Source organism: Lemur catta, chromosome 19 (genome assembly GCF_020740605.2).
Source record: "Lemur catta isolate mLemCat1 chromosome 19, mLemCat1.pri, whole genome shotgun sequence".
In the NCBI taxonomy this organism is placed as follows: Eukaryota; Metazoa; Chordata; class Mammalia; order Primates; family Lemuridae; genus Lemur; species Lemur catta.
The window spans coordinates 22,021,191-22,043,193 of NC_059146.1; the positions used below are offsets into that span (position 1 = coordinate 22,021,191).

The 22,003-nt window shown below is 56.1% G+C and overlaps 3 protein-coding genes across 3 annotated transcripts; 1 reads left to right on the forward strand and 2 right to left on the reverse strand.

Annotated features, from left to right (window-relative positions):
• Positions 1-492: 492 nt before the first annotated feature.
• On the reverse strand, positions 493-3,798 carry ZNF579 (zinc finger protein 579). Its single transcript, XM_045531642.1, has 2 exons — positions 3,719-3,798; positions 493-2,602 (listed from the first exon to the last, which is right to left on the reverse strand). The coding sequence occupies exon 2, from the start codon at positions 2,598-2,600 to the stop codon at positions 906-908; it is 1,695 nt and encodes a 564-aa protein (XP_045387598.1). The 5' UTR covers positions 2,601-2,602; positions 3,719-3,798; the 3' UTR covers positions 493-905.
• Positions 3,799-11,064: 7,266 nt separating this feature from the next.
• FIZ1 (FLT3 interacting zinc finger 1) lies at positions 11,065-17,690 on the reverse strand. The gene is made up of 3 exons (XM_045532454.1): positions 17,618-17,690; positions 15,725-16,072; positions 11,065-13,341 (listed from the first exon to the last, which is right to left on the reverse strand). Exons 2-3 carry the CDS (start codon positions 16,034-16,036, stop codon positions 12,145-12,147), a joined length of 1,509 nt encoding a protein of 502 aa, XP_045388410.1. The 5' UTR covers positions 16,037-16,072; positions 17,618-17,690; the 3' UTR covers positions 11,065-12,144.
• A 755-nt stretch (positions 17,691-18,445) lies between these two features.
• On the forward strand, positions 18,446-21,295 carry ZNF524 (zinc finger protein 524). Its single transcript, XM_045531646.1, has 2 exons — positions 18,446-18,567; positions 20,234-21,295. The coding sequence occupies exon 2, from the start codon at positions 20,273-20,275 to the stop codon at positions 21,056-21,058; it is 786 nt and encodes a 261-aa protein (XP_045387602.1). The 5' UTR covers positions 18,446-18,567; positions 20,234-20,272; the 3' UTR covers positions 21,059-21,295.
• Positions 21,296-22,003: the final 708 nt, after the last annotated feature.

A 22,003-nucleotide genomic window follows, 5' to 3' on the forward strand; every position in this document is an offset into this window, starting at 1 on the left:
AAACTTTTGTTTTTAATTATTTGAAATTTTTTGACTTATTCTAGATTTACATGGAAACAGCCAGGTATGGCTGGTGGATATCGAATTGGGTAGCCAAGATCTAGAACATTCCATCATCACAAAAAGTTCTGCTGGACAGTGCAGCGCCAGAACTCCAGCTTCTCCAGGGGAAAAAGGAATGACTTCCTTCTCCTCAGTATTCGCGGGGTCCCAGCACCACGCAGGACACAGAGTAAGGGCATGGTGGGCTGTACTCAATGAGCGCACCCAGATTCCACAGGAGAGTGGTAAAGGTAATGTATCTTCTCACACTCCTGTTTCTTCTCAACCCAAGGTTCATTAGCTTCTCACCTGGTTGAGGGCCCTGTGGTCCCTAATGTGGGGAACTGCACCCTTCCTTCTCTGAACCCAAGCTCAGAGCCTGTTGAACAAATCCAGACTCACCCCAGACCCCCTCAGCCAGCCCCCCCATCTCCACAGACAGCCACTCTCTCAGGTTTCACGAACTCACATTTATTCACAGACAGACAAAGGGACAAGGACAGACCTTTGCTCACTGGGGACCCCCAGGGTCTGGCAGTTCCAAAGAGGTGATGGTGTCCAGTGTGTATAATGGGGACAGGCAGGTGGGGGAACCCCCACCAGGCTCTGTCCCTCTGTCCTGTGCCTCCTTTTCCAAGTCGTCCTGCCTTAAGACACGTGTTGGGGTGAGAGGTTCCTAACCAGCATCAGGGGGTCAGGGGAGGGACCACGGGGAGGGAGGGGCGGCCCAGGGCCTCCCTCTCCTTAGTGTCAAGGGCTTGAAGGGGAGGGGTGGGTAGACAGAGAAGGTGCCTCTCCTTCAACTTCCCTCCTCCATATTGGAAACTGGGGGTCTCAAATAGCGGCAGAGGGTGGGTGGAGGGTCAGGAGGCCAGGCCCCCCAGACCACGCAGGTGAGCTTTGCTGTCTACCTCTTCTTCCTCCATCTCGAAGGCTGAGTGGTCTTGGCTATCGAAACAGGAGGCGCTGAGGAAGACAGGGGGAGCAGGCGGGGACTGGGGTGGGGTTCCCGGAGAGGGCGGCTCTTCCTTGATGTGTAGGACAGGCAATGGAAGCCCTTCTTCCCCCTGCTCTGCCTGCTGGGGCGGTGGTGGTGGTGGCGGCGACGGCTGGGCCTGGGCCTGGAGCGCCTGTAGGGCTGCGGCCCTCTCCAGCTCGGCGCGGTGGCAGCGCTGGTGGCGCAGGAGGCTGTAGGCGCGAGAGAAGCGTCGCGGGCAGCGCGGACACGGGTGTGGGGCAGGGCCCCCGGCGTGCACCTGCGCATGGCGGGCCAGGTCGGCCAGCCGCTTGAACTCCCGCTGGCAGCGCACGCACTGGAACGGGCGCGCCCCCGAGTGGGTGACCCCGTGCTGCCGCAGGTGTGCCCGGCGCCGGAAGCCTTTGCCGCACTCGGGGCACCAGAAGCGGGGCTCCCCGGCAGGGGGCCTGGCCGGGGCGTTGTCCCCTCCGTTCTGCCCGCCTTCTCCCCCTTCCGAGGCACCCCCACATTCGGCCCCGTCGCCCCCATCCGGCCCCTTCCCTGAGTTCCGTGCACCCGAAGCTTTGTCGTCCTTCTTGCCCGCTGTGGGCAGCGGAGCCAGCAGGCTGAGCGCGCCGTGGACGCGACGGTGCTGGCGGAGGTAGGAGGCGAGGCGGAAGGCCAGGCCGCAGTCCGGGCACACGAAAGGGCGGTCCGTCGAGTGGACCAGCCGATGGCGGGACAGGGACCAGGGCCTGGCGAAGGCCTTGAGGCAGATGGAGCACTGGTGTCGCTTGGGGCGTGGCGGTGGCCCCCCTTCACCCTCCTGTTCGCCCTCGGGGCGCAGACACGGGTGCGCTTTGAGCTCGCCTTTGGTGGCGAAGGCTTCGCGGCAGCGGAGACACAGCAGCGTCCAGTCGGCCTGGAGCAAGACCTGCTTCTCCTCCTGCCGCCCGGCGGCCAGCGCCAGCTCGGCCCTCAGCTCCGCCGCCCCGGCCTCGGCCTCCTCTGACTCCGACTCCCGGGGCTCGGTGGCGCTTGTGGGGGCAGCCAGCGCGGCCGGCTCCCCTGGAGGCCACGTCTCCGGCCACGCCGACGCTGCCCCCTCCTCCTCCGCTGCCCCTGCTGCTGCCGTGGTGGGCTGCTCCACGCCCTCGTTCTGCGAGCCCCAGCTGCACTCGGCAGTCTCCTTGGCCACCCTCTCGATGGCCAACTCCACCTCTCCACCTGCGTGCTCCTGGGCCAGGTGGCGCCTGAGCTGGGCTGGCTCCGGGAAGGTTCGGGGGCAGGCAGCGCAGCGCAGCGGGGGCTGGGGCCCGTGGCCACGCAGGTGGCGGGAAAGGTGCGCAGGCCGGCGGAAAGCCTTGGGGCACAGCGGGCAGGCGTGGGGCCGCAGGCCCGAGTGGCTCAGCCGGTGCCGGGAGAGGTAGTAGGGGAAGCGGAAGAGGCGGCCACAGGTGGGGCAGGGCAGGGGTGCCCGAGGGGCTCCAGCGCCCCCCCTGCCACGGCCACGGCCTCGCCCACGGCCTCGCCCACGGCCCCGGCCTCGCCCACGGTGCGGTGGGCTGCCCTGGGCAGGTGGAGGGGGCTGCGGATCCATGCCTGTGGGGAGAAAGGGGAGAGATGGGGGCGTGCAGAAATAAAGGGAGGTGTGTTGGGTGTGGCAGAGAGAAACAGACAGACAGAGGCAGGGATGGAGAGACAGAGGGTCAGATACTCCACCAGGGAAAGGGGACACAGAGAGATGAGAGACAAAGATGAGAGACACAGAGAAGCAGAGATGAGAGATGGAGAGACAAGTGGAGAGAGAGAGATCAGAGACATAGAAGGGAACAGAGACAGGAAAAGACAGAGAGAAGAGACACACAGAAGTAAGATGCAGAGACAGAGAAACAGGATGATGACAGGATGGTGAAAGGTGGAGGGTAGGGGGGCAACACCCAGCAGAGACAGAGACACGGAGGAGACAGAGATTTAGAGTCCCAGAGGCAGAGATAATGAAAACCGTGGTGGGTAGCAGTAGAGAAAGACGGAGAGGCACACACACGGAGGAAACAGGACAGAGATACAAACAGAGGAGGAGACAGAGGGAGACAAAGTCAGCCAAGTGCTTTTGCTCCAGGGCCCCCGGAGTTGAACGTTTGGGAGAGGCTGGGAACCAGCCCATGGGGCCCGAGCGGAGGGGGTGGGAGTGGAGCCGGGAGGCCGGGAAATGGAGTGTGTGCCCAGACGCCAGGGGCTGGGAGAGGCCAGGGAGCAGGAGGGTTCAGACTCCTGTTCTGAGCGGGGAGGGGGCTGGGGGCCGGGCAGGGCCCCTGGGGTTGAGGGAGGAGGGGGCTGGGGATTAGGACCCGCGGGTCTGGGACTTGACGGGATGGGGGAAGCTAGACTCCGCCGTGTAGGAGCTGTGGATTCCTGGGTCCCAGAGGACGAAGGGGCTGGGGAGGGGGCTGGGCTCCTAAGACAAGGGAGAGGAGGGGGCTGGGGACTCAGCTGCTAGAACTCTCCAGGGAGGAGAGGCAGAGCGCCGGACCCTGGGCCGGGGAGGAAGGCCGCCGGGGTTCGGGGGGCCTGGGTCCCCGAGGGGGGTCGATCTCCGGGCGAGCCTGCGGTTCCCCGCGGTCTTGATCAGCAGAATTGGGGCCGCGGGTCAAGGCCTTGGGGCTCTCTCAGCCCGCGGCCTGGGGCTCGGCCCTGTCGCCGGCGCCGGGCTCTTACCTCCGCCTCCTTCGCTCCTTTCTTCCTTCCCCGCGGCCGGCCGAACGCGGACGGTGGTGGCGGGGAGGGAGGGGGCCCGAGCGTGGTGGGGGGTGGAGGAGGAGGCTGGGCTCGGTGTCACCGCCTAAGCCTTCCCCCCGGAAACCCGGCCTTTCGTCGGAGCCTGAAAGAGGAAAGACTGGCTGGGAAGCCGGAAGCGGGAGGACCGGGGGACTCAGGGGCGGGGAGGGAGGGCGGCTGGACTCCTGAGTCCTGCAAGGCGAGGGGGCTGGGGGGTCTGTCCTCTGGGCTCCCAGACGGAGGAGGGGGTTGGGGGCCTGGGACGCTGGGTCCAGCTGCCCGCTTCCCCCGCTTCCCAGCAGACACACATATTCATTCATTCCTTCAACAAATACACATTTATCAAGTCCTGTCTGTGCCAGGCACTGTGTTGGGTGAGGGGGTGGCCGGGGAGGGAGATGAATGAAGCAGTGACAGAGGCTTCAGAAAGTACCGACACTCTGGATTAGAACCTGGCTCCAGGCTTCACTTGGCTGCCTGGGCAAGCGACGCATCCACTCTTGAGCCTCAGTTTCCCACTTTGTGATAAACCCCTGAATATATTCATTCCATCCTAAGCGACCAACATTTACTGAACACCTAGGACAGGCCAGCTCTGCATATACTTTGCCACGTATACGTGCGTTCACTTGATCCTACGCAAACAATATTTACTGAGCACCTACTATGGGCTAGCTCTGTCCTTGGTGCTGGAACGAGTGTGGCAAAAACAGAGGCCATTGTTTCCCTGTCCCCACGGAGCTCACGCTGTGATGAGGGAAGCAGACAGGGATCAATTACGCTGGGTGGGGGAGGAGGAATGTGTGCTCCTGTGCAGGAAAGTGTTGTGGGAATGCAGAACATAGAGAAGGCACTGAGCTGCCGTCACACTGGGAGGGGGGTGATCCCTGAAGTCTTCCTGGAGGCAACAATGTTTCAGCTGAAACCTGCAGGGTGAAAGCAACATCTCAAAAACCTATATGGAGCAGAAAAGGCATTTCACAGGAGTGTAAATGCAGCTTGACGCTGTTTGTTTAAGGTTAAATTCATGCCAAACATTGTTGGTTGGAGTGTGGGCAAACAGGTCCTTTTGTCCATGGCTGGGGTGTACAAAGAATCTGGAGCGGTCTTAACGAGCCAGCAATTCTAGGAATTTCTCCTTCAGAGAGATCTACTCAGAAATGCGCAAAACGACGTCTGTACCAGGTTAACCGGTCCAGCCTTGCACATCACCGCAAATGGCTGAAAACAATCTAAATGCCCGTCAGTAGGAGATTTGAGTAATAAATCATGATTGCTTCACCCAGTGGAATACTATGTGTCCGCAAAAAAGAACCAAGAAGTTCACTGTGTAAAAATATGGAAAGTCTCCAAGTGATAATGTGAAGGTGGGGGAGCGGGGAGGAAGGTGGAGAACAGCCTGCAGCCTGTTCTAAAAATCTGTTCTTGTTTATCAGCGGATTGTGTCTGAAAAACTGAAAGAAGAAACTGGCAACATAGTCTCACTTCCAGGACTGAAACTTACCATACTCTAGCCTTCTATACTTTTGAATTTGAAAGCATGTGAATGTATTATATGCTCAAAAAAGTAAAGGAAAAAGAAACAAACGGGGATAATAAAAATAAATAATAGCTTGCTCTTGTGTTTTACAAATAAGAACCCATTTACTCCTCCTTACCTTATGAAGCAGGTAACTTATTATTTTTCCCTCTTAAATAGGATGAAAGTGAGGTACCAGAGGTCTCAAAGTTCGTGAATCTTAGGTAAGAATTGTGATTTTACAAAGGGAGAGGAAAAATTATAGTAGATCAGGAGCATGATTTTTAAAAACATGTGGTTGGATACTATATTTTAAGGGATATATAGATGTGGAATAGAAGTCTAAAAACATCCACGGAAATAACAGGCGCCAAATTTAGGGTAGGGGTGATGTCTGAGATGGGAAAAAGCCAGATCTCAGAGGTGGGTCCGTGAGGAGTCAGGTGTATCTCTAATATTTCAAAGCTGACAGTCAGAATATGGGTGTGTGCGCTTTAACTTTATTTTTATTTGGTAAAACACACGTAACAAAATTTACAATTTTGAGGCATACAATTCAGTAGCATTAAGTACATCGTGATATTTTACAACTGTCCCCACTATCTAGTTCCAGACCTTTTCATCAGCAGAAACAGAAACCCTGTCCCCATTAGCAGTCACTCCCCACTCCCTTTCCCTTCAGCCCCCGTCAACCAATAATCAGCTTTCTGTCTCTATGGATCTGCCTCTTGTGGACATTTCATATCAATGGAATCATACAATGTGTGGTCTTTTGTGACTAGTTCTTTCACTTAGCATAATGATTTTAAGGTTCATCCATGTTTAGGATGTATCAGTGCTTCATTCCTTTTTGTGACTGAATAATATTCCATTGTAGGAGTACAGCCTGCCCTCGGTATCCACAGGGGATTAATCCAGGACCCCCACGGACACCAAATCCTTGGATGCTCTAGTCCCTTACAGTAAGCCCTCTGTATCCACGAATGCAGAACCCACAGATAGGAAGGGGCCCCTGTACACTACATTTTGTTTATGTATTCATCTGTGGATGGACATGTGGGTTGTTTCTATCTTTAGGCTATTGTGAGTAGTGTTGTTATAGCATTCGTGTATAAGTTTTTGTTTGAAGAGCTGTTTTCAATTCTTTTGGGTATGTATCTGGGATGTGTGTGTTATTTTATCATTTATATTTTGAAGTCCTGAAAGCCTTTTTTGTTTTGTTTTGTTTTTTAAAGAAAAAACGAATCCGGCAGTGTAGGTGACAAGAAAGAAAATTTTAAGCAGAGGGAACAGCACGTGGAAGAGGGGTTGTGACTTGGGGGGGGTCTTGGACTGGGGCATCAAAGGCGGCCAGTGTGGCGGAGAGAGACCAGAGAGCCGCACGGAGCAACCGTGGCAGGCCTTCTAGTCCAGGCTGAACTTGGACTCTTTCCGAGTGCACTGAGAAGCCATTGAAAAGGTTTTAAGCAGGAGAGTCACATGATCCGATTAGTGTTTTAGAGAAATTCCTGTGGGACCTGCGCGGAGGCCGAGCCGGATGCGAGGGAGACCGAAGCGCGGAGCAGGGAGGAGGCGGGGCGCCCGCCCAGGTGAGAGGGGGCCTGGGCCCCACCGACCTCTGGCTGGGAAGGCGGGGCCCCAGGCAGGGGGACGGGACCTGGCCCTGATTGGCTCAGGGCTCTACTCCTGGATGCCAGTCCCACTGCAAACGCCTCCTCATTGGCTCTTCCGCTCTCAGCCCCCCTCCCTCCTGTTCAGTCTCCAGCTCCCAGAAATCACATTATGTCACCCCTGAGCTGAACACCCTCCGTTGGCTCTCCATCTTCATGGGAATAAAAACCAAACCTTCCTCCTCTAACCCCTACACCCACCCCTGACCCCGCCCACAAGGCTCCATTTGTCTAGGCCCCTGGGGCCTCCTTCACCTCATGTTTTTCCTCCCTTCTGCTTCACACGGCCATGTATTTCCGGACTCAACAGGGCCTTTGCACTTGCTGTTCACCTTGCCTGGAATGCCCTTCCCTAGATTTCCATACAACTTCCCCTTCCGTCCCTCCCTCCTTTGATACCCCCCAGAGACTCAGGTCCTGTCCTCCGTAGCTAAAATAACTCCCCCTTGCCTTCTCCAGTCCTTACCCTGACTTAATTTTCGACATTGTACTTGTCTTGAACAAACATTAGACAACTTGGGAATTACCCATTGATTGCCTATCTCTCCTTCCACCAGAATAAAAACTCCACGAGGGCAGGGGCTTGTTTTACCTGTTTGCTTAACTGCTCTGTCCGTAGGTAGCACCGTGCCTCGCACAGATAACGGGCTCAACAAATATTTGTGGGTGAATAAAGAAGGATGAAGGGTGGGGAGGATGAGGCGGACTCAGTTTTGGGTACTCGGATGGGAGGGGAAGAGAAGCCGCCCCTGGAAGGGAGCAGGCTGAGGTGGGGGCGGGGAGGTGCGGAGGTCAGGTGAGCGGCAGGTGGCTGGCTCCAGCGGTTCGCGGGCAGGAGTCAGCGCCTCCAACAGAGGCGTGGGAGTCGCCAGCGTCTGGCTGGTAATTAATGCTTTGGATCCGTTGAGATCCTCCTCAGGGTAAACTTCTCCACCCCTCGCGCCCCCTCTTCAATTAGCTCATCTATAAAATGGGGTCACAGTAAGACGAATTAGGTACAGCGTCCATCCAGCACGTGGCCTTTGGGAGACACTCAAAAAATGGGGTGAGTCCCTTTCGCTACAGTCTCAGAAAAGGGATTGCGGTGGAGGTGAGGTGAGTGGGAGCCCCAGTCTCCTGAGGTCCGTATTCATTAGTCCCCAGCCTGTGGCCATCTCCATGACAACCCTGGCGCCTTTCCAGGTCGAGCTGGTCTCAGAGTGGACTGGTCTTGTCCCTGGGGGCGGTGCCCGTAGCGGAGGGGGCGGGCCTGTTTTCCCAAAGGGAGATGATTTCTTTCTTTCTTTTCTTTTCGCCCGAAGGAGTGTCTGGTTCCTGGGTGTGGCAGTTGCGGAGTGGAGAGGAATATCTCTAAGGTTTAGCGTCCTGGGGAGCTGACTTTGTTCCCAAGGGGGCGAAGCCTTTTCCAAGTGGCAATTGTGGATCTCCAGTCAAGAAGTCTTCCTTGAGTGCTAAACTTTTACTTGTTTTCTGCCCCCAGAATAGGTCTTCCCCCCTTTAATTACGTTTCCTGGTGAAATGTAAGATACACAGGTAAAAAGTGCACAATTGAAGAAATAGTTATGAAACGATCACTAGATTAAGAAATAGAACATTGTCAGCTGTCAGCAAAGAAGCTTTCCAGATGTCCCCTCCTGAGCTTAAATCGTCTAATCCACCAATCTGAGTTTCACAGAAAAGTGTTTTCCTTGCTTTACTACCCAAAATGCATCCTAAACAATATTACAGTTTTGTTTTGTTTGGTTTTGAAGGTTACATAAATGGAATCACGCTCTATGTATCTGGCTTCTTGCATCCGGTATCTTTGTAATTTTCATTCATGATATTGTGTTTCATTCTCCATTACTGTATAGTATTCAATTGTGTAATATACCATCAATATTTATCGATTGTATTGTTGATGGGCATTTTGGTTCCTGAGTTTGGGGCTGAAAATGTTGCTGCTGTGAGCGGTCTTATATGCCTCCTGGTGCAAGTGGATGTGAGTTAGGATTTGTGCCTACCAGAATTACTGCATGGGAAGATATACGTATGAATGCAACCTATTATTTAGCATATTGATTCTAAGCAGCTCAAGAGGAACCCTTGATTCCCCTAAACACCTGCCTAAAGGTGTCTCCTCCCCCCAGTTTCCTGGTCTTAATACAAAGTGCCCCCACCCAACAATTTACTCTTGATTTACACCCCACCCCCACCCCACTTACACACATTCAACACACACGTGCACACAACCAGTCCTGCGCATTTGACCTCCAGAATTCATCTCAAATCCACCCATTTCTCTTCACCGCTCTGGTCCAGGTCCCCACACCTCTCTCCTGGCAGACTGCAAGGACCCTGTACTGCTTTGACACTGCATCCTCCAGTGTCTTCCCCACTCAGCAGTCAGATCTTGGAAAAGCCCAAGGTGGTCGCATCCCTCCCTGCTTGAGACCTTGCTTCCCATTGCCAGAGAACACAGTCAAATGCTCATCTTGGCTTACCTGGCTCTGCATGATCTGACCCCTGCCGACGTCTCAACCTCATCTCATCCTTCCCACCCCGGGCTCCCTCTCAGGTATCCTTCTGGGCTATGATCAGATCAAATGTCACCTCTGCCCACCTGGACCACCCCATCTGAGGTGGTGTAGCCTAGCCACTCACTTTCTTAACTCTTCCCTATTGCTTTCAGAGTACTCATATCCATCTGAACGAAACTGCCTTCTTCATTTCTCTGATGCCTCTTTTCCCCACCGCCATCGCCCACATACTAGAATATAAACTCCATGAAGGCCGGGATTATCTATTCTGTTGGCTGTTGGATCCTCTGAGGGGGCTGGTTACGTTGGCCTGGCACAGAATGAGCACTGGGCACAGGAAAGTAATCTAGTGTGTAGGAGACAATTTGTTTTATTTCTAGATTACTTATAAAAGGGTGAAATTCTTGCCCCAAAGTCTAAGTTTCTGATTTTCACTACCCCCCTTGCTCTTTGTCCTCCACTCTGTCCCAGGTGTCTAGCAGGTTCTACCGGCGGCATTCTGTAGTTAAGGAAATGATGATTGATCATGGGTAGTGATCAAAGCATCTCACTGAGAGGTTTTTACCCCTTTTCCTCATCCCAAGCTCTTAGGTCTCTTTTCCTCGCTGGTGATTTCCAATGTTTTTGTTTGGGATTATTTTATTTTAGACAGGGTCTTGCTCTGTTGCCAGGGCTAGAGTGCAGTGGTGTCATCACAGTTCACTGCAACCTCAAACTCCTGGGCTCAAGTGATCCACCTGCCTCAGCCTCCTGAGTAGCTGGGACTACAGGCATGTGCCACCATGCCCAGCTAATTTTTTATTTTTTTGTAGAGACGGGTCTCGCTCTTGCTCAGGCTGATCTTGAAGGAACTTCTGGCCTCAAGTAATCCTCCTGCCTGGGCCTCCCAAAGTGCTAGGATTACAGGCATGAACTTTGTAGAAGACTATTTGAAGGGCATACCCTGGTCTAAGGCACAAATTTGGTTGGGGGTGGCAGGGGCAGAGTCTAAGGGGCAGGGCCTCTTCCTACATGTGTCCTTAAGGAGACAATTTTGTTTCCAAAGGGTGTGTCCTATGAGACTGAAGGCTTCCAAAGGGTGTCTTGTTTCTAGGGGGTTTGTCTGTCTGTTGGAGGTGGATCTGACATTTAAGGGACAGGGTTGTGTACTATCTAAAGCAGTGATCCCCAGCCTTTTTGGCACCAAGGACCAGTAGCATGGAAGACGGTTTTTCCAGAGGAAGGAGTGAGGGATGTGGAGCACAGGTGGAGATGCCAGTGATGGGGAGCAGCTGTAAATGCAGATGAAGCTTCGCTCCCTGCTCACCTCCTGCTGTGCTGTCCCCATTTTCTAAGTTTCATGGAAGACAATTTTTCCACCATTGGGGGTGGGGACGGCGGAGCTCTGTGGCCCAGTCTCTAACAGCCCTGCAGACCCATACTGGCTGGTGGCCTGGGGATTGGGGACTGCAGATCTAAAGGATTCAAAACTCAGGAAGGAGCAAGGATGTGTCTCTATTTAGGAGGCCTGTCCTAAGTCTCTGTGGAAGAGATCCCCACCCCATCCCTGGAACCAAGGATCAGAAAATGAGACGGCAGTGACTGACAGGACGAGGTTTATTGGGGTCCTGGAGACGTTGGGGAGTGAGATGAGGGGGTGAGGTCGAGGCTTAAGGGGGAGAACCCCCTAGCCAAGTCCCCCCTTCCCTTTGGGGTTGGAACACAGAGACAGACAAACCAACAGAGATGGAGAGAAAGACCAACAGGTGCTACAGTAGAGGGGGAGGGAAGCCCCAGTGTCCACCACCTTCCACTGAATTCACAGGATGGGGTATGAGGTGGACCAGTCCACTCTACAGGAAGAAGGAGGAGTGTCTGCCCTATTCACTCTAAGGAGGGTGGGGTGCATCCACAACCTGGACCAGCCCATTCCGTGTGGACAGGGGTGTGCGCATATGGATCAGTCCATCCTACTGGGCAGGGGGATTTCAGACCAGTCTATTCTAGTGTTTGGGGGTGGGGAAGATCATTAGGGTCTATCCATTCTGCAGTAGGGGAGAAAGACCTAATTGGGGGGGGTAGTTGAGGGCAGGGGGCATCTACCCTGGTCCTCTTTCAGCATAGGGAATGAAATGGGGGAAAGGCAGATATCGGTTATATCCATTTCTGGGGGCACCAGTGACTCTGCTGGGTAGCATTTGGAGGGGATCTAGGAAAATTCAGGGACATGGTCCCTCTACATCCTCCAGATGGGAGGGAATGATGGCTCTCAGGGAGTGGGGCAGTCTTCCCTTGGGGGGGTGCCCATCTTTTATTATTGGGGCCCTCAAAATGAGAGGTACTTGTGAGACCCATTTCTCATTCCTAGGTCCCAGCATCTTAGGGGCCTGTTGATTTGGGGGGTGCCCATACTATTCCAGGGGCCCCAAGCTCTGAAGTCTCTCCCTAGATTTGGGACCTCCAACTATTTTATTCTTGGACACCCCCCCAGCTGAGGAGTCTCTCCGTTTGTTTGTGGTCCCCCAGCTCAGGGGCCTGTGTGGGTTTTTGGTGGCCCCCATCTCTCCAGTCAGGATCCCCTCATTTCAGGGCCTGTGTCTGGATTTGGAGGCCTGAGGTCCCTTGGCCCAGGCCCTGAGTCCAGGCGTCGGGTGGAGGGCAGGGTGCGGCCCGGCTCTGTCAGTCCATGCCCCGGTGCAGCTTCAGGTGCCGCGAGAGGTTGCTGAGCGTGATGAAGCCCTTGCCACAGATGTGGCAGGGGAAGGGCCGCTCGGTGCCGTGCAGCAGCCGGTGGCGCTTGAGGTAGCACTCGTGGCGGAAGAACTTGCCGCACTCGAGGCACGGGAACGGCTTCTCGCCGGTGTGCACGAGCACGTGCCGCTCCAGGTCGCGTGGCGAGCGGAACAGCTTCTCGCACTCGGAGCAGCCGAAGATCTTCTTGCCGCGGCCCGAGCCAGACGCGGGCTCCCCGGACGCCGGTTCCCCCTCCGGGGCCGCGGCGGCCGCCTCCTCCCCGCCACCCTCACCGTGGCTGACCCGCCGGTGCTCCTCCAGGGCCGCCAGCGCCGCGTACAGCGCTCCGCAGTGGCCGCAGCCATAGGTGGCAGGCCCCGAATGCGCTTCCAGGTGGCTGGCCAGGGCCGCTGCCGACGCGAAGAAGGTCCCGCAGTCGCACTGGTACAGGGTGTCTTCCGACGGTTCGGCCGCCGCCGCAGGCGCAGGGGCCTCCCCGCCGCCCTCGGGGAGCAGCCCCCCCAGCTCGGGCACACCGCCCCCCGTGGGGCCCAGGAGCAGCCCGCCGTCCCAAGGCGGTGGATCGTCGCCGGCCTCCGCAGCGCCAGCGTCGCGGGCCGACTCGGGCCCAGCGCCTGCCCCAGGGACCCAGGCCTGCGCTGGGGGCGCGCCCGCGCCCTGCAGATCGTGCGTCAGCTTGTGCCGCTCCAGCAGTGCCGGCGCGTTGAAGTCGCGCTCGCAGCGCGGGCACTTGAAGGGCTTCACGTCGGTGTGCGCGGCCCAGTGGGCTGCCAGCTCCCGGCCGTGGTCGAAGCGCCGTGCGCAGGCGCCGCAGGCAAACGGGGGCAATGAGGCCGCCGCTGCAGCTGCAGCCTCTGCCAGCCCCCAGCTGCCCGGGCCAGCGCCTGCCCCCTCTGGACCCTCTCCACCGCCGGTCCCCGCGCCCCCGCACACCGAGCAGGGCCCTACGTTGCAGCAGACTGAGCAGGGTGCGCTCAAGGCGGGCAGGCCCGGGCCGGGCTGCAGCGGAGACGGGAGCACCCCGCGGTGCTGACGCTTGAGGTGGCGGCCCAGGCTGGAGCGCGAGGAGAAGCGGAGCTCACAGACCAGGCAGCAGTAGGGCTTCTCGCCAGTGTGGACGACCTGGGAGTGCGGGAGGAAGAGACAGCATCAGGGGTGAGCATCGAGCCTACACAACAGATTACTGTACTCCCAAAGGGATGCGGTCCCAGTGACAGGGCCATGATCTGGCTGAAACCCTCACACTCTGGCTCTCTGTTTTGGGCCACACTGGCATCCTCTCAGTTCTCAAAAAGGCCAAGTCCCTGCCAGCCTGAGAACCTTTGCAAATGCTGTTCCCTCAGGCTGGGAAACTCTTCCTCCCACTCTTCCTGGCTAACACTCATTTTCAACAAGTCTGCCTGGGGACTGTGACTCACTGGGAGAGTAGTTAAAGACAAGGGCTCTGGGCACTGGCAGACCTGGGTTCAAATCCCAGCTCTGCCTTCTACTCTTTGTGAAAGCCTGGGCAAGTGACTTTGCGTCTCTGGCCTCTGCTTTTCTTCTCTGCAAAATGGGCACAATAAGATGGGCCATCCCACAGTATTGCTGTGGGAATAGGGTGGAAACCATCACAAAATAACTACTCAATTCATGGAAATTAAAATTGCTATTAACCAATATTTCTGTGGTGTCTGACTGTTGTCCTCTAAACCAGTGTATATTGGGGGAGGTGGAGAGGAGCTTTCATAATCCCCTGGAGTGGAAAGTGGCTTTTCAAAGTCAATGTTGAACCATTTAGAGCAAAACTGTCCAAAAGAACTTCTGCAGTGATGCGAATGGTCCCTATCTGCACTGTTCAATTGGGTAGCCACTAGCCACCTGCGGCTATGGAGCACCTGAAATGTGGCTAGTGTGACTAAAGAACTGAGTTTTTGGCTGGGCGCGGTGGCTCACCGCCTGTAATCCTAGCACTCTGGGAGGCTAAGGTGGGCGGATTGTTTGAGCTCAGGAGTTTGAGACCAGCCTGAGCAAGAGTGAGACCCCGTCTCTACTTAAAAAAAAAAGAAAAGAAAAGAAAGAAAGAAATTAGTTGGACAACTAAAAATACATAGAAAAAATTAGCCGGGCATGGTGGTGCATGCCTGTAGCCCCAGCTACTCGGGAGGCTGAGGCAGTAGGATCACTTGAGCCCAGGAGTTTGAGGTTGCTGTGAGCTAGGCTGACGCCACGGCACTCTAGCCCAGGCAACAGAGTGAGGCTCTGTCTAAACAAACAAACAAACAAAAAAATAACTGAGTTTTAGACTTAATATATTTAAATCGAAATCACCACCCGTAGCTAATGGCTACCATACCAGACAGTGCAGATCTAGAGTCCAGGGAAGCCAGCCCTGGGAGGGGTATCTCCCCATTCCCAAGCCCTGCTATCATAAGCCAGTTGCTAACAGCCCTGGGGGGTATTAGGGCAGAGAAGTGGTTTTGAACCAAATCTGGCACCCCTGTCATCCTAATGATCAAGGGTTTTAAGCAGTGGGTACCGGGTCACTCTGTGATGGATGCAGAGGCTGGACATGAGGGAGAGAGACAGGAGGTAGGAAGACCACTTAGAAAGTTGGGGCCAACATCCAGGAAGTGAGGTTCTGAACCAAGGCAGATGCCATGGGGACAGAGCGGAGGGGACAAGACCATTGATACACATCAGGTTTTACTACTTACTCTCGTTGTGTGAGTGTCTGGCACATAGACATGGTGTGACCCAGCCCATCCCTGCCTTCCATGCTGTTCCAAGCTCACTCCACCCAACCACATGGTCAGTCTCCCATCACTTTCTTGAACACACCAAGCTCCTTCCCACCTCACGGCCTTTGGACATGCTGTTCCCTCTGCCTGGAACTCCTGCTCACACTTCAGGTCTCAGCTGGATTATCACACTGCCCTGACCCTCCCTACCCTGTCTGAAGTAGCACATACCTCTCCTCTCTTTATTTCTCCATATTGATTTCTTTAATTTTCTTTCCAGTACTTCTCCCTTTCCAGAACATTGTTGCCTGTGTATTTGCTTTCTTGTTTTTCATCTACCTAGCTACTGACCACCTCCAAAGGAATATACATTCTCTGAAGGCATGGACTTTATTGAGTTCACCTTGGCACTCACTGGGTAATCTCTGAGTAAGGTAATTAAGTATATACCCGATAAACCTATTTTTTAAAACAGTAAGGAAGGGAACGATAAACACAAGATGGAGGAGGGGAGCATTAGCAGGGCATGGGAGAGGGGAGGAGCACATAGGTTGGGCAGATTTACTATGAATGTTCTAGTTTGTAGGTTGGTGGTGACCCTAAGAACACTTCATGCTTTGATTGGTCAGGGTGCCTTGGCGAGGAGGGAAAGAAATTTTCTAAGGGAAGGAGGTGGGTGAGCAGGCCTTGGCCCAGCTTTCTTTTGCCCAGAGCAGAGTGGGGCCAGAGTTCGAGCACATGTCCAGCCCAGGGAGACCAGCCTGGGGTGGGCCTAAGGGACTCACCTGGTGGTGCAGCAGGCCAGTGGAGTCGCGGAACCCTTTGGGGCAGGCAGAGCAGCGGTAGGGCCGCTCGCCAGTGTGCGAGCGCAGGTGGTTGGCCAGGTTGAAGCTGTGCTTGAAGCCCTTGCCGCAGCGCGGACACGCATGGGGTTTGAGCGCCGTGTGCCGGGCGAAGTGACGCCGCAGGTCTGAGCGGTAGCGGAAGCTCTTGCCACACTCACTGCAGTGAAACGGGACCCGGGGGGCGGCGGCGGGCGGTGCTGGTGCAGGGGTTGGGGCTGGGGCTGGGGGCGCTGGCAGCGGGGCATCATCCATGGTAGCAGGGAATGTATTAGTGGGTGGGGGCTCTCTCTGGAGTGGGGAGGAGACAGAGGAGCAGGTGAGGGCGTCACCTCACCATCAGCCCTCCCCTCTCAGACTCCTTGAGCTCACAGACCCACTACCTGGGAGACTCTCCCACTGCTAAGTACAATCACCCGTCTAAGCCACTCACTGTTCTTTAAACTCCTTCCACCCTCTTACAGACCCTTCTCCCTCTTCTCATCTGCTAGTGTTCCTAATCATTTCTCAGTCCCTTCTACTCCAGTTTTTAAGCCTCTTCCCCTCTTTGTGAATGGACTGCTGCTCCTCTCAATTTAAGCCCCTCCCACTCTTGTGTAGGTCTGCCTTTCAAAGTCCTTCCTTTCAGGGGACAGTCCTTCCCACTGTTCCCTAATCATCTCGCATCCTTTACCAAGCCCCTTCCCTTCCAAAGCCCCTCCCGCTCCTCCCTAAGCTCCTCCCACTCGTCTTTAAAGACGACTACTTAGCGAATGGGGCTAAGCACACTGGAATCATCCTTCCAGGGGAGACCAGAGCTAGTCCTGTAACCTCAGTTAAAACCAACCAAAACTCTTTTCATCTGCAAAATGGGAATAATAGTACCTACCTCATAGAGTGGTGGTGAGGATTAAGCAAAATGGGGGCAATGTGTGCTATGTGGTTACTTAAGCAGGTGCACAACAAAGACTCAACAAGTAGGCTGTTTTGACCACTGCTATCCTTTAAGTTCTTCCTAGTTTCGTCTTTTAGTCTCACCATGCTTTCCAAGTTATCTGACTTCTCTAAGCCCTCCACTGCTCTGTTAAAACCCACCTCTCCAAGCCCCACTCAATTTTTCCTATAAAGAAGCCCCATCCTTTCCAAGGCCCCCTCCACTCGACTTCTGTCACCGTCTCAGACCTTTCTTGGCCCTCTAAGTCCTTCCCCATCGCTCCAAGCCCTTTTCATCTTCATTATAAAGACCTGATAGTTCTACTAAAACCCTCCGAATTACACACTAAGCCCCGCCCCCTCACTACACCTACCCACCTTTTCTAAGCCACACCCCAAACTCCATTCTTTAAGTTTCTCCTGCCTGATTCCTGAGCTCCAGTTTCCCATTAAGCATTAATGAGGTTCCTTCCACTCTTCAACCTAGAGCCCTTCCACTATTTGAGCCACGCCCCTTTATAAAGACCCACCTCTTTGGCTAAGCTCCTCCCATTTTCTACCCACAGACACTCCCTCCACCAGACCCCTCCCGTTTCCACCCTAAGCCCCGCCCAAATCAGGCTCCTCCCAGCCCTTGCTCCGCCCCAACCGCCACTAAGCCCCGCCTCCTTCTCCACCCCGCAGCCTCCAGAGCGGGCCCCCCCTTCCCAGTCCACTCCAGGCCCCAGGCCCCGAGAGCCGGCCTTTTGTGCCCCTCCCCCTGTCCCTAAAAGGTGCGGCCCCGGGCGCCCAGGGCGGGGGCAGGTCAGGCAGGCCCCGGGGCCAGGCAAGTCAACCTCACTCGCAGGGAGCGGAGGTCCTGGAGACCTGGGACGGCCCCGAGAGGCCAGGGAAGTCAGTCGGCTTTCCTCTTTAATTACTTACACCTCCCTCTGGGCGCCGACATTTTGGGCAGCGGGGGTAGCGTCACTTCCACCCGGGGGGCCCCTCGACTTCCGCCTCAGCTCCTTTTCCACCCCGCACTCCCCCTTTCTCCCGCCCTCTTGGCTCTCCCTCCCCACCCCCGCCCTTCTCCCTCTTTCCCTTCCCCTTCCCAGCCCTGGAGGTTGGCGAAGCCAGACTGGAACCATCTTGAGTGAGGGCAGAGGGAAGGGGCGGGGCTTAGGGTTACCCACGAGGCCGAGCGGACTAAGGGCAAGGAGCTTAGCGCATGACTTCTTTTCCTCTGTGGAGACGTTAGTGAGTGCTAACTAGTCGGGAGCAAATACGATTCCCTTTTTCCAGCCTCGGACTCCTCCTGAGTATTATGTAGAGTTGCATCAGGAGAAAAGAGAGAAATGGAAGTGTGCCAACTCCAATACGGAGAGAGAAAAGACCAGGCACCATCTTATCCGCTTAGCCCTCCATGGGGCATCGAAGCCTGTCAGGCACCATGTTAGTTACGGGCAATGAGCAGCCATTTCCCCGTTTCTCATCCATTCGGTACCTGTCTTTGATTGGGTCACCCGGCTAGGTGCTTTGTGGGAGGAAAGGCATTTCGATGTGGTTGGGGATGTGCTGGTGGGTTCTTTCCCACTGGAGGCAAACCGGAGCGATTGGTGCGCAGGCGCGGTTGGACTGCTTGGACGTGACCGGTCCTTAGGACCCAGCGAAGCCCCTTTGTTTCTCGTGGGCGCGCGAGCCCGCCAGGGGAGGGGAGGGAGGGGCCGCGGGCGTCCGCTCCGAGGGGCGGGGCCGGCCCCGCGCGCCGCCGCCGCCCCCGCCCCGCCGCCGCCGAGGGGCAGGGCCCCCTCACCCCCGCCCCTTCCCAAGCGCCGGCCCCGTCGCCCCCCGCGCGCGCGCACACACGCGAGCCCAGGCGACATGCAAATGAGGTACCCGAGAGGCGGGGGGCCCGGGCGGGAGGAGGGGGAGCGGAGGGAGGGGAGGCCGGGGCTGCGCGCTCATGGAGCGCGCCCCCTAAACACCTGTTTCTTCTCCGGCGCTCGCTCCAGCGCGCGCGCGCGCCGACCTCGCGCCCCGCGGAGCCGGCCTGGGCGCGCGCGCGCGCGCAGACCCCCTTCCTGGCAGCCCTCACTCGCGGTCCCCGTGCCGCTCATTGGCCGCCGCCCCCGCAGGGCCCGCCCCGCGCGCGGGCTTAGCAGCTAGGGGGCCGACGGGCGCGCCTGCCCGGGGGAGAGGGGAGGGAAGGGTCGAGGGATCAAGCTCCCCCTTCCCTCCATTCCGGAGACCCGGCTTCTAGCCTAGGTTACCCCACGGAAGTGAGCCATATGATCGTGGGAAGATGGTTGCCCTTCTCTGGACCTCTGTGTATGTGACTGTTAAAAGGGGGGTGCAGGGGGCACCTGCAGCACCTGCTCCTCGCTGCACCTGTGCCTCCCCTCCGCTCTTACACCCCATTCTCAAGCTCCCAGTTTTGCAGTGGACACTGGGAGATGATGGTGGTGGTGGTTTATTGAGTGCTTACTATGCGCCAGGCAGGGTGCTAGGGGCACTTTAAAGCCCTTTATCTCATTTGATTCTCCTGACAACCCTGGTATATCCATTGTACAAAGAGAGAAACTGGCTCAGAGAGGCAAATCTCTTGTAGGGTGACTTGCTAATTATAGGCAGAGCTGGATTCAAACACAGGACTGAAAGACCTGATTTCCCCGTGCCTCTTGTGTCCATTTCTTCTCATTTCCTGGGCCACTGGAATCATCAAGACCTGGTTCAAGTCTTGGCTCTGCCAATTTAGGGCAGAGGGAACTTGGGCAACGGATTTGGCTTTCCTGTGCCTCAGTTTTCCCATTTTACAAAATGGGAAAATGTACCCTTATTCAGAGGGTTGATGTAAGGCTTAACTACTCATGTCTCCTAAAAGATTCTGTGTATGAACACTTCGTGTGTATTATCCCCATGGCATGCTTGGGTGAGTAGGTAGAACTAAGTCCCATTTTGCAAAACACTTAACTGAGGCTCAGAGAGGTGAACCCCTTGCCCAAAGCCACACAGAGAGTAAGTGGCAGATTCAGGATCTGAACTCAGGCTCTTAACAACTCATATATATTTCCTCACCCAGGAATCAGGGTCAAATATCACCTGGGATCAGTCCCTTTTCCAGTCCTGAACTTCTTCCCCACTTCTGTCAATCAGAAGGGAGGGACAAGAGCCTTTCGGAGGCCTCTATGGCTCTGGGGTTTGATGGGCTCTGTTTCCACCATCACATTAGTGGCCAGCACCCTCAGTTGGACTCTATCCTCCCTAGAAGGTTTTTCTTTATTTCAGCTCATGTTGACCTTGAACTTCTAGATCCAGGGAAGGGTTTAGTGAGGCATGGGGGGGCGGGGCACTTGTGGAGCTCAGGGCAGTAGCTGTTTACCAACTGGTACAAAATTATCTCACTATTTTACCCACCACCGTGGCTATAATTATGAGTCCAGGTGAATATCAAGCATGCCCAGGTTCAAAGACTTGGAGAGAGGGGACAGGCGAGGTGTTGGGGGACACAGGGGTGCTCCAGACCCTCCCAGCACTGACTCTGCCCCTCTCTCCTCTTAGCCGGCTCCAGTGCCCAGACCCAAGCCCCCCCACTGCTCAATGGACACCCCCAGCCCAGACCCGTTGCCTTCGCCTTTGCCCGGGGAGGAAGAGAAACCTCTGGCCTTACCTCCTCCTGTTCCCCGGGGCCGTCGAGGCCGACGTCCTGGGGGGGCCACCTCCTCGAATCGGACGCTCAAAGCCTCCCTCCCTCGTAAGCGGGGCCGCCCCCCCAAGTCAGGGCAGGAGCCCCCGCTGGCGCAGGCAGTGACAGCCCCAGTGGGCAGCAGTGGTGGCAACGACCTCCTGTTGATCGATGATCAGGGTGTGCCCTATACAGTCTCTGAAGGGTCAGCGGCAGGTGGGCCTGAGGGCTCTGGCCCCAAGAAGGCCCCGCACTTCTGCCCTGTGTGCCTGCGGGCCTTCCCCTACCTCTCCGACCTAGAGCGCCACAGCATCTCGCACTCAGAGCTGAAGCCGCACCAGTGCAAGGATTGCGGCAAGACCTTCAAGCGGTCCAGCCACCTGAGGCGGCACTGCAACATCCATGCCGGCCTGCGGCCCTTCCGCTGCCCACTCTGCCCCCGCCGCTTCCGCGAGGCAGGTGAGCTGGCCCACCACCACCGCATCCACTCCGGGGAGCGTCCGTACCAGTGCCCCGTCTGCCGGCTGCGCTTTACCGAGGCCAACACGCTCCGGCGCCATGCCAAACGCAAGCACCCGGAGGCCATGGGGGTACCCTTGTGTCCCCCGGACCCAGGGCCTGAACCACCGTGGGATGACGAGGGCATCCCAGCCACAGCAGGGCCCGAGGAAGAGGAGCCCGAGGGGAAGGAGCCAGCCTGACCCACACTGCCGGCCACTGCTCCCTGGGCCAGGGCCAGGTTTAAACTTGGGAATTTGGCTGGTGCTGGGCCTGGGGAAGGGGGCCGGGGCACCTTTGTTTCTGAAGGTCTTCCCGTTGTGGGAGGAGGTGGAGGGCGGGGACCTAAATTTCTGGGTCCTGCTGCCTTCTGCCCCCTTTTCCCGGACTGACAGGCCCTTGGAGGCAGGGGCTCTGGAAATAAATCTCTGCCTACTGGCTTCCTGTGTGTGTTCAGTGATCGTAGCAGGATGACGTTCCTCTTCTCCTCCCTTCAAATGTTCTGCCTCTTCTCCTCCCTTCAAATATTCTTCCTCGGAATTTGAGAGGACCTCATGTCGTGTGCCTCATTAGCATGGCGCCAAAAATGGTTTGAAGAAAGCCTTTGCCCCTCCCCCATCTCCATCGGACCCCAGAGTACGATCATCCCTCGTCCCTCGGTATACGCGGGGGATGAGTTCAACGACCCTAGCATGTACCAAGGTCCACGCATACTCAAATACAGCAGGCGGTCCTGCGGAACCGCTTTTATGAAAAGTCTGCCCTACGTATACATGGGTTTCACATCTCACAAATACCGTTTTCTCCATTCGTCTCTGGTTAAAAAAAATTCCCCTGTAAGTGGACCTGTGCGATTCAAACCCACATTGTTCAAGGGCCAGCTGTACTCCCAGTAAATAGCCAATCTTCTATGCAGCGTTGAATCTTCTATGCAAAGGTGATTCTAGGTCCCGCCCCCTCCTCCCCGTCCCAGCCAAATTCCTAGAAATTGTGCAGCCAACATTTTTGCCCCATCTCTATGATCTGAGGACCCACTGGAAGGAAAAACTGAGTTGAAGGTGTGAGCAGGACTAACAATTTCAGGTAAGTTTTAGAGAGAGAGGGGTGTGGCTTAGGGAGAGGGCGGGGCTGAGAGCGAGGGGCAAGGC